The sequence below is a fragment of the Hippoglossus hippoglossus genome, chromosome 24 (genome assembly GCF_009819705.1).
Source record: "Hippoglossus hippoglossus isolate fHipHip1 chromosome 24, fHipHip1.pri, whole genome shotgun sequence".
NCBI lineage: Eukaryota > Metazoa > Chordata > Actinopteri > Pleuronectiformes > Pleuronectidae > Hippoglossus > Hippoglossus hippoglossus.
The window spans coordinates 254,245-270,186 of NC_047174.1; the positions used below are offsets into that span (position 1 = coordinate 254,245).

The 15,942-nt window shown below is 43.5% G+C and overlaps 2 protein-coding genes across 7 annotated transcripts; one reads left to right on the top strand and one right to left on the bottom strand.

Moving 5' to 3' along the window:
• Positions 1-1,779: 1,779 nt before the first annotated feature.
• LOC117758716 (ankyrin repeat and SOCS box protein 2-like) lies at positions 1,780-9,195 on the top strand. Of its 6 annotated transcripts, none has more exons than XM_034580631.1 (11): positions 1,780-2,120; positions 2,445-2,742; positions 4,209-4,319; positions 4,435-4,604; positions 4,676-4,831; positions 6,620-6,865; positions 7,173-7,344; positions 7,545-8,115; positions 8,208-8,365; positions 8,466-8,638; positions 8,841-9,195. In XM_034580631.1, the coding sequence occupies exons 2-10, from the start codon at positions 2,480-2,482 to the stop codon at positions 8,596-8,598; spliced, it is 1,980 nt and encodes a 659-aa protein (XP_034436522.1). In that variant the 5' UTR covers positions 1,780-2,120; positions 2,445-2,479; the 3' UTR covers positions 8,599-8,638; positions 8,841-9,195. The 6 variants fall into 6 exon arrangements, 4 of the variants coding, with proteins under 4 accessions (XP_034436522.1, XP_034436523.1, XP_034436520.1 ...); XR_004613349.1 differs by having other exon boundaries at positions 1,781-2,120; positions 8,466-8,676; positions 8,850-9,195; XR_004613348.1 differs by having other exon boundaries at positions 1,783-2,120; positions 8,208-8,361; positions 8,466-8,676; positions 8,850-9,195.
• Positions 9,196-9,367: 172 nt separating this feature from the next.
• LOC117758727 (E3 ubiquitin-protein ligase TRIM50-like) lies at positions 9,368-15,269 on the bottom strand. Its single transcript, XM_034580658.1, has 9 exons — positions 15,103-15,269; positions 14,568-14,694; positions 14,312-14,482; positions 12,247-12,342; positions 11,672-11,902; positions 11,543-11,565; positions 11,344-11,468; positions 10,897-11,078; positions 9,368-9,796 (listed from the first exon to the last, which is right to left on the bottom strand). The coding sequence occupies exons 1-9, from the start codon at positions 15,201-15,203 to the stop codon at positions 9,374-9,376; spliced, it is 1,479 nt and encodes a 492-aa protein (XP_034436549.1). The 5' UTR covers positions 15,204-15,269; the 3' UTR covers positions 9,368-9,373.
• Positions 15,270-15,942: the final 673 nt, after the last annotated feature.

The window sequence follows — 15,942 nt, forward strand, 5'->3', positions numbered from 1 at the left end:
ACATCATCAGATCATCAGTCATCAGTCATCAGATCATCACATCATCAGATCATCACATCATCAGATCATCAGATCATCAGATCATCAGATCATCACATCATCAGTCATCAGATCATCAGATCATCAGATCATCACATCATCAGATCATCACATCATCAGATCATCAGATCATCACATCATCAGATCATCACATCATCACATCATCAGATCATCACATCATCAGATCATCACATCATCAGATCATCACATCATCAGATCATCAGTCATCAGATCATCACATCATCAGATCATCACATCATCAGATCATCAGTCATCAGATCATCACATCATCACATCATCAGATCATCACATCATCAGATCATCACATCATCACATCATCAGATCATCAGATCATCACATCATCAGATCATCACATCATCAGATCATCACATCATCAGATCATCACATCATCAGATCATCACATCATCAGATCATCAGATCATCACATCATCACATCATCAGATCATCAGATCATCAGATCATCAGATCATCACATCATCAGTCATCAGATCATCAGATCATCAGATCATCACATCATCAGATCATCACATCATCAGATCATCACATCATCAGATCATCAGATCATCAGATCATCACATCATCACATCATCAGATCATCACATCATCAGATCATCACATCATCACATCATCAGATCATCAGATCATCACATCATCAGATCATCACATCATCAGATCATCACATCATCACATCATCAGATCATCACATCATCAGATCATCACATCATCACATCATCAGATCATCAGATCATCACATCATCAGATCATCACATCATCAGATCATCACATCATCACATCATCAGATCATCAGATCATCACATCATCACATCATCACATCATCAGATCATCACATCATCAGATCATCAGATCATCACATCATCACATCATCAGATCATCAGATCATCAGATCATCAGATCATCACATCATCAGTCATCAGATCATCAGATCATCACATCATCAGATCATCAGATCATCAGATCATCACATCATCAGATCATCACATCATCACATCATCACATCATCAGATCATCAGATCATCAGATCATCACATCATCAGTCATCAGATCATCAGATCATCACATCATCAGATCATCAGTCATCAGATCATCAGATCATCAGATCATCACATCATCACATTTTTTAATAACATTTTTAACGTCTTAAAGCCTTAAAGTCTCCGTAAGACTCATATTTATTTTCTAATTAAAAAGGTCAAAATGCTTCTTCTTCTTCAAGCAGGAAACGTGTCGTCTAGCTGCGCAGTAATAAAGTGTTATTCATCAGCATTATGCTTTTAACACGTTTTCACGTGTCCAAGTGGCGCGTCTGCTGGTCCCACACAGGGGGCGATACCGAGCACATCTGTGAGTAAAAAGTATTTGTGTTTTTGTTTGATCACAGAGTCACAATCAGAGTCACCGGAACTCGAACCAGACTGAAACCGGCGTGAAACCAGACTAGAACCAGAGTGGAACTGGACTAGAAGCAGCTGATGGCCGCTGAAGGCCGAGGCTCTGCACTGCAGCAGCTGATCGGGTTTCCACGGAAACGGTCAGTGACAAAACTCATTCACAGTCCATGGACACTGAGCTGCTGCAGTTTAAAGACACACTGACACTAAATTACATTTTATGAAATACATTGTTATGATATGTGATGTCATGTCTTGTCGTGTCATGTTATGTCTCACCTCCACATGTAAACAAGGGTCTGTGTGTGTGACGTGTCTGTGAATCACATGAACACTCGTCATGTCAACACGTTGGCATCAGAACGGAGCAGAGACGTCAGCTGCAGCTTCACTGACTTTCAAACACTCCATTCTCTCTCCTGCCTTTAGATCCACCATGGCTGCTGAGGTGAATGTGGAGGAGTTCTCTGTGTCAGTTGCTGACATTAACCTTCCTCCTGTGACATTAGAGACATGAGGTCAGCTGGTCCGCAGCTCAGACTACACGTCCTTAAAATAAACCACACAGAGTCTGTGCAGACGTCAGCACAGTAACAGTCGGACGTGTTTGAACTCGGAGCAAAGAAAGAACGAGGCTCGTTGTTTGTTCAGGTCAGTTGTGTTTCAGTTGACTTGAGTTTTTCGTGTCTTTGTGTTGTTACAGGTTTTGTTGATCAAGACTGTACAAGTGTTAAAAGGTCAGAGCCCCCTGCAGGCTGGGCAAAGAATTACAGTTCCCTCAGGACTAAGTATGTTAGATCTGTTTATTGAACCAAACGTTCATAAGAAAGTTCAGGATTGACTGGATTTTATCGAGGTGGTTTCACTTAAATCTTAAAAATAAAGAGTTTCTGTTCATCAAGTCAAAGATAAAAACTGCACTGATGAAAGTCCTGATTCTTTTGTCCTGTTTGAACTTTAGTTTTTCTTTCTCAGTTTGTTTTTGAGGTGAACGTCACTCATCCTCCATCATGGCGGCAGGCGGGATCTCAGCTGATCCCAGTCTCATCTTTGAGGATTATTCTCTCTATAGTAACCTGAGTGATGACCAAGTGCTGCAGATCGCCATGGAGCGAAGTCTGAACGACACACACAGCAGCAACCCCAACGCAACCAGCAACACAACCAGCAACCTGAACCCTGAGGTCAGACACAACTCCCAGAATCTTCCTCCAGCCCAGAGCGTCGCTCACTACAGTTCACCAAACCCTCCGAGTGAAAAACCTCCTGATCCGTACGTCAGCTCACACACTTTTCATGAAAAGTAGCTTCAGATCAAAGAATATTTATTGATTATTGAAATATACAGAAATGATGATAATCATGATTCCACCTCAGCATATGACTCGAAATCAGAATCTGGTTTATTGCCAAGTATAGGTTTGCACATACATGGAATTGGCTGTGGTGTGTTTGTGCAATTATAAATATAGAAAATATAAAAATAGGAAACAAAAATTCAATATAAAAATAAAATAAAAAATACTACAAGCAAATAAAAAATATACTATAAGCAGGAGGGATTGTGCAAAATGTACAATTATGATTATTCGTAAAGTGTCACAGTCACAGGGACATCAGTGCAGTTGAAGGGTCCCAGGTCTTGTTGATGAGGAGCAGCGGTCGGGAAGAAACTGTTTTCATGGCTTGAGGTTTTGGTCCTGATGACCTGCAGCCTTCTGCCAAAGGGAAGTGGCTCTAAGAGTCCATGACCAGGGTGGGAGGGGTCGGCCACAATCTTACCTGCACGCCTCAGAGTCCTGGAGACGTTCAGGTCCCGGAGACGTTCAGGTCCCGGAGACGTTCAGGTCCTGCAGAGAGGACAGGTTGCAGCCAAGCACCTTCTCTGATGCGCTGTAGTCCTTGGCTGTAGCAGCAGTGGACTCGATGATGAGAGTGTAGAAGTTCACCATCATCAGCTTTGGTAGGTTGAACTTCTCAGCTGCAGCAGGAAGTGCTCCCTCTGCTGGATGTGGGGAGGGAGCCGGTGTTCAGCTCCCACTTCAGGTCCTGGGTGATGAAGGTGCCCAGGAGGCAGAGTGACTCCACTGGAGACTCACACAGGGTGATGGGGCGACTTGGCCTCAGTCATCTCCACTGTCTTCAGAGCGTTGAGCTCCAAGTGGTTGTTGCTGCACCAGGTCACCAGGTGGTCGATCTCCAACCTGTGAGCAGACCCGTCCCCACCAGAGATGAGTCCGATGAGGGTGGTGTTGTCTGGAACTTCAGGAGTTTGATGGACTGGTGACTGGAGGTGTTGGTGTACAGGGAGAAGAGCGGAGGAGAAAGAACGCAGCCTTGAGGGGATCAGGTGTGATGGTCTGAGCTCAGAGACATGTTTCCTCACACGCTGCCTCCACCTGCAGATGGAGTCAGGCACGCTCAGATGGGAGAGCTTGTCCTGGAGCAGATCTGGATTATGGTGTTGAATGCAGACCTGATGTCCACAAACAGGATCCTGAAGTAGGTTCCTGGGGAGTCCAGGTGCTGGACGATGAAGTGGAGCCATGTTTACAGCATCTGTAGAGGGTCTAGCAGGGGGTTGGTGATGTCCTTGAGGTGGGACAGGACAAGACGTTCAAAAGACTTCATTACCACAGAAGTCAGATCACACACATATAGGGTATAGTGATCATTTTTCTGAGTCACATGTTGACTGCGGTGGTGTTTAGACCTGTTGTCTTGGTGATGTGGTGGCAGGAAGACCTTTGATGGGACAATCAGCTGCTTCACGACAGGCTCTGGGAAAAGGATGCTGGCTTATCGCAGAGCTGATGGTAGCCTGGTCCACACCGCTCCGGAACCGGAAGAGTGAGTTCACTCTAAAGCTCTGTACACCTGCTGTGTCACCTGTGGGGGTGGGGCAGGAGAGACAGGTGAGGTCAGGTGAGACAGGTGAGACTGGTGTCTGGTATTGTCTCTGCAGGGAGGAGGAGCTTCTGTTCAAAGCGATCCGTGTTGGAGATGTGAACAGAGTGAAAATCATGGCGATGTGTCCTGGAACGAACCTGATGCTGCCCAGTAAATCAGGCTGGCTCGCTATTCATCAGGCGGCGTGGTACGGTCAAGACACCTGTCTGAGGGTCCTGCTGTCAGGTAGAGACAAAAAGACATCAAAGACCTCACATCATAGTCCAGAAGACTTTAGTCTGTGTGTTTGTACTCAGCTCAGCCGGGGACCATCAACAAGCGAACTGAACATGGTGAGTCAGCGCTTCTGCTCGCCGTCAGCAGACAGGAAGTAACATGTGTTCAGGTGCTGCTGGGAAACGGAGCCGACACTGACATCACAAACTACGACAAAGAGACTCCACTCTACAAAGGTAACGACAGGAAGTGATGTTTATATATCTTTATATGTACAGACCATCAGTTACTGATCAGTGACTGTATATAAAGATGATCAGTGACTGTATATAAAGACCATCAGTGACTGTATATAAAGATGATCAGTGACTGTATATAAAGATGATCAGTGACTGTATATAAAGACCATCAGTGACTGTATATAAAGATGATCAGTGACTGTATATAAAGATGATCAGTGACTGTATATAAAGATGACCAGTGACTGTATATAAAGATGATCAGTGACTGTATATAAAGACCATCAGTGACTGTATATAAAGATGATCAGTGACTGTATATAAAGATGATCAGTGACTGTATATAAAGAGGATCAGTGACTGTATATAAAGATGATCAGTGACTGTATATAAAGATGATCAGTGACTGTATATGAAGATGATCAGTGACTGTATATAAAGATGATCAGTGACTGTATATAAAGATGACCAGTGACTGTATATAAAGACCATCAGTGACTGTATATAAAGATGATCAGTGACTGTATATAAAGATGATCAGTGACTGTATATGAAGATGATCAGTGACTGTATATAAAGATGATCAGTGACTGTATATAAAGATGACCAGTGACTGTATATAAAGACCATCAGTGACTGTATATAAAGATGATCAGTGACTGTATATAAAGACCATCAGTGACTGTATATAAAGATGATCAGTGACTGTATATAAAGACCATCAGTGACTGTATATAAAGATGATCAGTGACTGTATATAAAGATGACCAGTGACTGTATATAAAGATGACCAGTGACTGTATATAAAGAGGATCAGTGACTGTATATAAAGATGATCAGTGACTGTATATAAAGAGGATCAGTAACTGTATATAAAGATGATCAGTGACTGTATATAAAGAGGATCAGTGACTGTATATAAAGACGATCAGTGACTGTATATAAAGATGATCAGTGACTGTATATAAAGATGACCAGTGACTGTATATAAAGATGACCAGTGACTGTATATAAAGATGATCAGTGACTGTATATAAAGACCATCAGTGACTGTATATAAAGATGATCAGTGACTGTATATAAAGACCATCAGTGACTGTATATAAAGATGATCAGTGACTGTATATAAAGACCATCAGTGACTGTATATAAAGATGATCAGTGACTGTATATAAAGACCATCAGTGACTGTATATAAAGATGATCAGTGACTGTATATAAAGATGACCAGTGACTGTATATAAAGATGACCAGTGACTGTATATAAAGAGGATCAGTGACTGTATATAAAGATGATCAGTGACTGTATATAAAGAGGATCAGTAACTGTATATAAAGATGATCAGTGACTGTATATAAAGAGGATCAGTGACTGTATATAAAGACGATCAGTGACTGTATATAAAGATGATCAGTGACTGTATATAAAGATGACCAGTGACTGTATATAAAGATGACCAGTGACTGTATATAAAGATGATCAGTGACTGTATATAAAGAGGATCAGTGACTGTATATAAAGATGATCAGTGACTGTATATAAAGACGATCAGTGACTGTATATAAAGATGATCAGTGACTGTATATAAAGACGATCAGTGACTGTATATAAAGATGATCAGTGACTGTATATAAAGATGATCAGTGACTGTATATAAAGATGATCAGTGACTGTATATAAAGACGATCAGTGACTGTATATAAAGAGGATCAGTGACTGTATATAAAGAGGATCAGTGACTGTATATAAAGAGGATCAGTGAATATTTGTCTCCTCCCCTGCAGCCTGTGAGCGGGACAGTGCAGCGATGGTGGCGGCGTTGTTGAATCATGGTGCTGCAGTGAACAGTCGTTGTATTCAGGGTTGTACTGCACTTCAGGAATCTGTGGTTCGAAACAACGTGGAGATCTGTGAGATGTTGCTAAAGGCCGGAGCCAAACACAACCTCACCAACATGTACGGCATCTCACCGCTGTTTACTGCGGCTCAGACTGGGCAGGTCGCCCCCCTGCGTTTCCTCCTGAAACATGGTAAACTGACCTGATGGTTTATCTTATTGTTCTACTGCTAATACTTCTAACTGCTACCACTAACTTCTGCAAATTACTGCTGCTTCTACTAAGTGCTAATGCGACTGCTTTTTCTAACTGCTATCTACGACTGTTTCTGCTAACAAGTTCTGCTAACTTTTGCTATTACTGCCAATTCTGTCAGCTGCTAATTGCTGCTTCTGCGAAGAAGTTCTTTGTTAACTAGGCTTCGTTTTTCTGTCTCCATGAAAACCACTTTGAGTGTTGCTGTGTGTCTGAACCCTGAACCCGAGTCTGTTCTCTGCAGGTGCAGATATCAACAGTCAGGCTGATGATGGAGCCACTGCTCTGTACGAAGCTGCTAAAAATGGACATGAGGAAATCGTGAGGCTCCTCCTCTCACAAAACGCAGATGCCAACAAACCTGGGAAGTCCGGATTATTACCACTTCACATCGCTGCTCAGAGAGGAAGTAACACGTATGCACACTGACTATTATCGGCCTTATTTCGTTGCATTTTTATGAAAGTGTAAGAAAATAAATAATCCCATAAACGATCTCACAGTAAAATCAAAACTCTAACTTGACTTCTGAACTAAACACGGCTGGTTTCCTGTCGAGTCAGGATCCTGTTGGGAATCAGACTGAGCTAATCCCTGTGATGTCCCCTGCTTCCAGTATCGTGTCCATGTTGATACCAGCCACCAGTAAGGCCAGAGTCCGGCGGGCCGGCATCAGCCCGCTCCATGTGGCAGCTGAGCGCAACCGGGACGATGTGCTGGAGGTTCTGATTGAGGCGGGCTTCGATGTTAATGCTCAGCTGTCTGAGGAACGATCCCAGCTGTACGAGGACCGCCGCAGTACGGCCCTCTACTTCTCTGTCATCAACAACAACATTGACGCCGTGAGCATGCTGCTGGCAGCTGGTGCCGACCCAAACCTGGACATGCTCAAGCCGCTGATGGTGGCGGCGAGGCAGAGCTGCATTCAGGCCACAATCCTGCTCGTGAAGCACGGAGCTGACGTCAACGCCTGCATCCCCACGCACCCCACCACCTTCCCCGCCATTTACATGTTCTCCATGAAGTACCTGCCCATGTTCAAGTACCTGCTGGACCAGGGAGGCCACGCCCGCTCCTGCTTTGACTGTTGCTATGGCAGCAAACCTCATCCACCAATCAAAACCACTCGATCAGAGAGGGACAACTCCTACTTCCTGGAAGAGACACAACTGAGGAGGGGCGTTCAGGTGACCTGAGTTTAACACGATTAAATAAAGACATTGATTGATTGATTGATTAAATGATGAATTGATTGATTGATTGATTGATTGATTGACAGTTCTGTGAGATGATCTCAGCCCCCAGCATCTGTCGGTGGGCGGGGCCAATCATTGACATCCTACTGGACTACGTTGGTCATGTGACTCTCTGCTCCAGACTGATGGAACACCTGGACAGTTACAGCGAGTGGAGCATCATCAAAGAAAAAGCAGGTCAGTTAATAGATAATCAATAACTCTCATTATTGTTCTCTTAGAAGTAAAGACATGCTGTCTACAGATTGTTGGTGTTTTTAATTTCCTGGTTTGTGTTTCAGCTTCACCGCGGTCACTGATGCAGATCTGCAGGCTGCAGATCCTGCAGCTGGTCGTACGTCCACGTGTGAAGAAGTTACCGTTGCCTGGAGTTCTGATCCGGTTCCTGCAACATGGAGAAGGATCCATCGGTGACTGAGGTGTCGCTCATACTGACTTAACCCAGTTTACTCAGTTAAACCCAATTAACTCAGTTAACCTCAGTTAAACTCAGTTTACTCAGTTAAACCCAATTAACTCAGTTAAACTCAGTTAAACTCAGTTTACTCAGTTAAACCCAATTAACTCAGTTAAACTTAGTTAAACTCAGTTTACTCAGTTAAACCCAATTAACTCAGTTAACCTCAGTTAAACCCAGTTTACTCAGTTAAACCCAATTAACTCAGTTAAACTCAGTTAAACTCAGTTTACTCAATGATAAGATTAAGTTTGTTGTTTGTTAAAAGATAAAGATCAAACATGAGAAATGAAGAAATGTAGTTTAGCTGCATCAGCTTAGCGTAAACAGATAAAACAGATGTTATTCAAATGTTACTAATCTGTTACTAACATGTTAATATGTTATTAACATGGTATTAATCTGTTATTAACGTGTGTTAGGCAGGAAACAACATGATGATAACATTTGAAAACATTTGACTCATAATCACATGAGAAAATGTATTCACAGTTAAAATTTATTGAAAATGCAGATTTTAAAACAATGAAATAAAAAAGCAGTTTTAACTAAAATTAACTAATTTCGATTTTATTAATTGAAGTTCTTCAAGTTTATTTACATTTTTGATTGTTTATTACAGAAATTTCAATGTGAGCAGATAAACAGACAAGCGGTGCAAATGAAAAAGTCTCATTAATAATGAATATAATCTGATTATTTTGACGTTGTATTCACTCAGAGACGATTCTGTCACTTTTCCTGTTTGTGGGGGAGGGGCTGTGGGAGGGGTTGGGGGAGGAGGTGGGCCCTGTGAGGTTGGGGGAGGATCATGGGCTGTTTGTTGTCTCCTCGGTCATGCCAGCAGACGTCCAGCAGGGGGTAGACTTTCCCCTGAATGTCCAGCCTGAAGCTGTAGATGAAGCCCAGCTCGTCAGGACTGTCGCTGTTATAGAAGGTCAGACCTCCTCCCTCGTAGTCCAGGAACAGTCCCACCCGGCGAGGGGGCGTCGACACCGGGAGGACGACCCGGGGTGAAGAGAAGGCTTCGTAAACTCCGTCCTTCAGTCCGATCAGCCACGCTCCACTCTCTGGGCTCTTGACCAGCTTGGACTTCCGACCGGTTGTTCCTTTGACCAAACCAAGACGCCATTTGGGTTTGTTACCCACCTCCACCTGGTGAGGACACAACTTTACAACCACTAGTTCTACACGAGCAGCTGAGTTTGCCCAAGATATGTCTCATTCACACAACACCATTTTTAGCCCAATTTTCTAGTCGCCTGACTTTTGGACAAAAGCCCCAGACCGTAAACAAATCTGTGTTCAATCACTTTGAGTGAACTCGTCAAAGTTCAAGAGGCTCGCGGATACGTTGCAGACTTTGACTAGATGTGGAGTCCTACGAGTCGAGGGTCTGTTCCTGGTGAAAGATGGTGCATTGTGTGAAAACCTGTCGACACTCGGTCATGTAAGAACTCGTGAAAGACTCTCGAAGACAGGAAGTCGAGTAGTGTGAACACACTCGTCTTTATCAGAGTCATAATCGTTCAGTGAAGCTGGCTTTTAAACAGCCAAAGCACCAGTTCAGGTGATCACATTCATGTCAGTGAGAATCCACACAGAAACATCTTCTCTCAGAACAGGTACAGTTCTTTAACGATCTTTTCAATTTCTGTGATTTCTGTGTGTGACTGCAGTCTCATGCCCTTTTATGGGCATTGGTGGGGCTTTATCTATGTTTCTATCAGTTTCTATCTATCTATGCTTTCAACTTACGAACACATGTCAATCATCATTTAAGAACTCACGTGTGAACAATTCTGCAGTTTAAGAACGTGTCTTGAATCTGATGTAGTTTTCTTAGTAAGCTTCTTAAGAACAGATTTAAGAAGATATTGTCATCACAGCCGAGAGTCGCTGTGTGAAGAGGTGTATCCTCAGGTGGTTCACCTGAGGATACACCTCTTCACACAGCCGAGAGTCGCGGTGTGAAGAGGTGTATCCTCAGGTGGTTCACCTGAGGATACACCTCTTCACACAGCCGAGAGTCGCTGTGTGAAGAGGTGTATCCTCAGGTGGTTCACCTGAGGATACACCTCTTCACACAGCCGAGAGTCGCTGTGTGAAGAGGTGTATCCTCAGGTGGTTCACCTGAGGATACACCTCTTCACACAGCCGAGAGTCGCTGTGTGAAGAGGTGTATCCTCAGGTGAACCACCTGAGTGTTTAAATGGCAGCTGAACAGCAGGGTTGTGACCCTGATGACGGTTTACCTCCCAGTAGTGTTTCCCAGAGCAGAAGCCTCGGTTGGTGAGGACGCAGTAACTATAACTGAACCTCTCTGGATTATCAGGAAGTCTCCGCAGCACAGCCCCACAGAACACCACCGTGTCCCCGTGATGGAGCTCCAACATTGGGTGAGCGGTTTGAGGATCCAGCTTCAACATCTCTGGTGCTGGAGGAAGAAAAGGAAGTTTAAATATGTGAAGACAAAGACGTTACCACCATCAAAACAAAATGTTTGAATCATCCATCTGATTTATAACTGACAGGGACAGGAAGAGGGACGGAGACAGATAGAGGAACGGGGACGTATAGAGAGAATGGTGGAGGGAAGGGGACAGGTAGAGGGACAGGGACTGGTAGATGGACAGGTAGAGGGACAGGGACTGGTAGATGGACAGGTAGAGGGCTAAGTAGAGGGACAGGGACTGGTGCACCTGGCAGGACTTTTCGGTGTAGTCTCTTCCAGACTGTGAGTTTGATGTCGTTGTGGTTGAAACCTGGTTTGAAGTTGACGGAGCTGAAGAGCTCCCTCTGCTGGAGCTTCTGACTCTCTCTGAACCTGCAGACGTTACATTTTTATCGCTTAATGTTTTATGGGTAAAATGACTGAAAACACGTTGAGACATTTGTTACCTCGGAGCGATTGATCCGTACTTCTGTAAACAAACAGAAACAGGACAGTAATGAGTCTGATGAAGGTTATGGATCCGATTCAAACGTCCTGTCCACAAGAGACGGATCAGGGTCTCGGACTGAAAATACCATGATGAAGTCCAAGTGTCCCTCGTTGCTCAGCTCCTGCAGGGTGATGTGCGCCTCCTGCAGTCGGTTCAGGTTCTGGTTTAACTGGTCCGTCTGGTTCTGGAGGGATAGGATAAGGACGGCAGCAGACGTCTCCACCTGCTGCATGAACCCCACCTCCTCCTCCTCCAGGCAGCGCCGCAGTTCGCCAAACTCCTTCCTCACCACCCACTTCAGCACGTCAGACTCATTCTGAATGGACAGAGTGAAGCAGCAAATGTGGTCACCTTCTATTGGCTGAGGTTGTGAGTTGAGAATAGAACTGTGAGTGGCCGTCAGAGCTGACACTGCCATTGGTCCATCAAGATAAACAGTTGGAGAGCACAGTCTGAGATGTAGTTCCTATCTTTGGCCATCAGGTGGCAGTGTTCATGTTGAGGTTTCTTTGTTTTTCATGTAGAAAAAGAAAATGTTTGATTTGACGTAAAGATCTGACGACAAATGTCCTGAGGTCGCTGGTCGGATCGTGACCTTTTGAGTTAATGTTGCAGTGACACAAACAAACAGATGTGAAAATTACAAAACGTGAAACTCACCGTGATTCTCGATCTGTTGTACGAAAGTTTACAGATGTGATCTTCGACTTTACGTTTCTGCTGCTGGAATTCCGTCATCAGACAGGAAATATCCTCCTAAGGGACAAACAGGCAGAGAGACAGACAGACAAACATAGAGACAGACAGACAGACAGACAGACAGAGAGACAGACAGACAGAGAGACAGGCAGACAGACAGACAGGCAGAGAGACAGACAGACAGACAGGCAGACAGACAGGCAGAGAGACAGGCAGACAGACAGACAGACAGACAGAGAGACAGGCAGACAGACAGACAGACAGACAGACAGACAGGCAGAGAGACAGACAGACAGACAGACAGACAGACAGACAGACAGACAAACAGGCAGAGAGACAGACAGGCAGAGAGACAGACAGACAGACAGACAGACAGACAGACAGACAGACAGAGTCCACAGCCAGTCTTTAGTTTGAATCAATACACCACATTTTATCTGTACAGCCCATAATCACCAATCCCAGTTTGTCTCATAGATGTTAACAAGGAGCAACTTCCTCTGTTCTTAACTCAACTAGAGAAACTTAGTGATCAGTGAATAAAGCTCAGTCCCATGTGAGGATCCTCTCCCAGGAACTGAACACATCAACACAACAACAGGATTCACTACATGAGAAGAACCAGTTTGTCAATGTTTAGAGTATTAAACCTTTAGTTTTATATTTAGCTTTACCTTATCTGTTTGATTCCTCCACTTGCTCAGATGATGCAAATTAACAACATATGTTACCACAGTAATGCAGACGTGACACACATTTACATAACCAAACCACCAGGGGGCATTAATCCCATACAAGCATTGACTAAGAGCATTGAACAAGTCAATGATCGGATGAGTCCGAATTTTCTCAATTCAGTGCTCAATTCAAAGTGCTGCAGCTCGAGTCCTGGCCAACACCAAGAAGGTGGGTGATGTGACTCCAGGTCTCAGATCGTTACACTGGCTCCCTGTCTATCAAAGAACTGACTTCAAATCTCTTGTTGGTTTACAAAGCATCGAATGGTTTAGAGCCAGAATATATTTCGGATCTCCTGCTACGTTATGAATCCAGAGCCTCAGGTCGTCAGGAACAGATCTGCTCTCTGTCCAAACTAAACTAATCATATAATTACTCATTTCTTACTCTTTAATTTTGTATCTTTTATTCTCTATTTAACTTTTAATTTATTTTTAAATGCTTATTTTTTGTTTAATCGTTTGTCTCTTTTACAAGTTGTCATGCCTTTTATATTTTATGTAAAGCCCTTTAATTGCCTTGTTTTTGAAAGGTGCTTGTAAATGATTAATTATTATTATTATAGTTTGCTATCTTTAGCTTTAGCTTCACCTTTATCCTTATCTTGAGCTTTGCCTTTATCAATGACCTCAGGTTTCTGTTGAGGAAATCACCTCAGATCCAGTCCAGACACTTGACCTTTATTCTTTTATGAATATTGGTTTTGTTTTTATGTTTTCTTCTTGTCTCTTCCTGTCTTTATTTGTGAAGCACTCTGTAACTTTTTTTTTAGATGTGCTATAAATAAAGATATGAAAGATATTATTATTAATAAATCTCCTGCTCAGCTGATGACACACCACAACCCTCAGCCAATCACAACGAGTGTTGATGCTAAGGTCCCAACATGAATCAGAGCAGCCATTTTCTTAAGCTGGCTAATATTATGTAGATATGATCCAAAATGGCGACCATGGAAAGTCAGGCAGGAAGTGACAACTTTGTGCCAGAGGGCAGACGCCATTGAAGGTCCCTGTGTTACAGTGACTGTACCATGTGACCTTATTGTTGTTAATCTGGGAACTAAAAGGTCGTATTTGATTTGTCTTAACCTTGAAGATATGATACAAGCTAACGGCTGCTTATCAGCATCCACCAACTGTTCTGGGTTTAAGTTCGGTCAACACGTCTGTTCTAAGGTTTGAGTTTACACTAATCTAATCATTCAACAGGACGGTGGTTGTACATGAATGAACAGATCGTTAATTCTTTAATTCTACACTTTATAAACTCAGAGACTGAGTCGTACCTTCATGCGGCTGTAGACGGAGCTCACAGGTGTGATCTTGTGTCCACGGTGAGCACCGATACTTCCACAGAGGCCACAGATCACCGTTAGTTCGTCCTCGCAGTAAAGGCTGAGCGGGTTGTGATGTTGAGGACACGACTCCAGCTGAGCTCCACCTGAAACACTCACTTCCTGTCTAATTCATTAGTTTTCAATAAAACATCACTGATAGTATAAGATGAAGATCAGCAGTCAAACTGATTTCAGCTGTATTTACCTGCAGAGCCTCAATAATTCGAGCCAAAGTAACGTTGGGAGAAGGACTGTCTCCGTCCACCGCACAGCGACACACAGGACACTGCAGCTGGCCGAGCAGGTCCATCGTCATGGAGCGCACACAACATCTGGACAGATGGGGTCAGGACAGGTGGGGTCAGGACAGGTGAGGTCAGGACAGGACAGGTGAGGTCAGGACAGGTGGGGTCAGGACAGGACAGGTGGGGTCAGGACAGGTGGGGTCAAGACAGGACAGGTGAGGTCAGGACAGGTGGGGTCAGGACAGGACAGGTGGGGTCAGGACAGGTGGGGTCAAGACAGGACAGGTGGGGTCAGGACAGGTGAGGTCAGGACAGGTGGGGTCAGGACAGGTGGGGTCAGGACAGGTGGGGTCAGGACAGGTGAGGTCAGGACAGGTGGGGTCAGGACAGGTGAGGTCAGGACAGGTGGGGTCAGGACAGGTGGGGTCAGGACAGGACAGGTGAGGTCAGGACAGGTGAGGAGAGAACTAGTGAGTCCCCTCCTCATCATCTTACCTGCAGTAGGAGTGTCCACACTGTAACATCAGTGGTTCAGTGAAGACGTCCAGACAGACAGGACACCTGAGCTGCTCCTCCAGACTCTGACGACGCTCCATATCCACAGCACTGGCACCAGAACCACCGGGTCTGGAATCACCAGGTCCACTAGGACCAGAACTACCAGGACCCTAAAATCAAAGCCTCCAGACTTGAGTGACTGCAGCTCTGACTCTGTTTATACGGAGGTTGTTTTTTTCTCTGAGGTGATTGAATAGACCAACACAGTGGGTGGAGCCGGAAGATGATTGGTCCTTTATGTTTGGAATGTTTGCAAAATAGGGTTAGAAAAAATATCTGAATAATTCAGTCGTATTCAGACGGTGTAGATTGTTCTTGTTCCTCCTCCTTGACTTCTTCTTATTGTTATAACTATTATTAAGAGCAATAATAATGATACTGTGACTCAGTGTCCCTGAATGTTTCTGATAATCTGCTTTAAAAAGTTTCATCTGATAAAAACCTGAAAGTCACCTTCACCTGAGAAGCAACACGTCTCCATGGAAACAGACATACAGGAAACACAATGACCAGATTTTTCTCCTGTTGATTGTATATATTCTATTTATTTATATTATATTTATTGTATTAATTTCTATTGTATATATTCTATTTTATATTGTATATATTCTATTTATTTATATTATGTACAGTATATTCTATTCTATAGATTCTGTTCATTTATATTCTATCTATAGTATTTATTCATATTCTATAAATTGTATAATAAATTGTACATGTTTACATTTATTCCGCTGATATTTAATTTATATATATATTTTAATAGATATATACTCT

Excerpts from the sequence above, each read along its gene's own strand:
- LOC117758716 (XM_034580631.1), top strand. The coding sequence starts at position 2,480 with ATGGCGGCAGGCGGGATCTCAGCTGATCCCAGTCTCATCTTTGAGGAT. Across the intron at positions 6,866-7,172 it reads GCGTTTCCTCCTGAAACATG|GTGCAGATATCAACAGTCAG; the intron begins GTAAACTGACCT and ends TGTTCTCTGCAG. Across the intron at positions 7,345-7,544 it reads GCTCAGAGAGGAAGTAACAC|TATCGTGTCCATGTTGATAC; the intron begins GTATGCACACTG and ends CCCTGCTTCCAG.
- LOC117758727 (XM_034580658.1), bottom strand. The coding sequence starts at position 15,203 with ATGGAGCGTCGTCAGAGTCTGGAGGAGCAGCTCAGGTGTCCTGTCTGT. Across the intron at positions 14,695-15,102 it reads TGTGGACACTCCTACTGCAG|ATGTTGTGTGCGCTCCATGA; the intron begins GTAAGATGATGA and ends CCATCTGTCCAG. Across the intron at positions 11,079-11,343 it reads ACACCGAAAAGTCCTGCCAG|CACCAGAGATGTTGAAGCTG; the intron begins GTGCACCAGTCC and ends TTCTTCCTCCAG.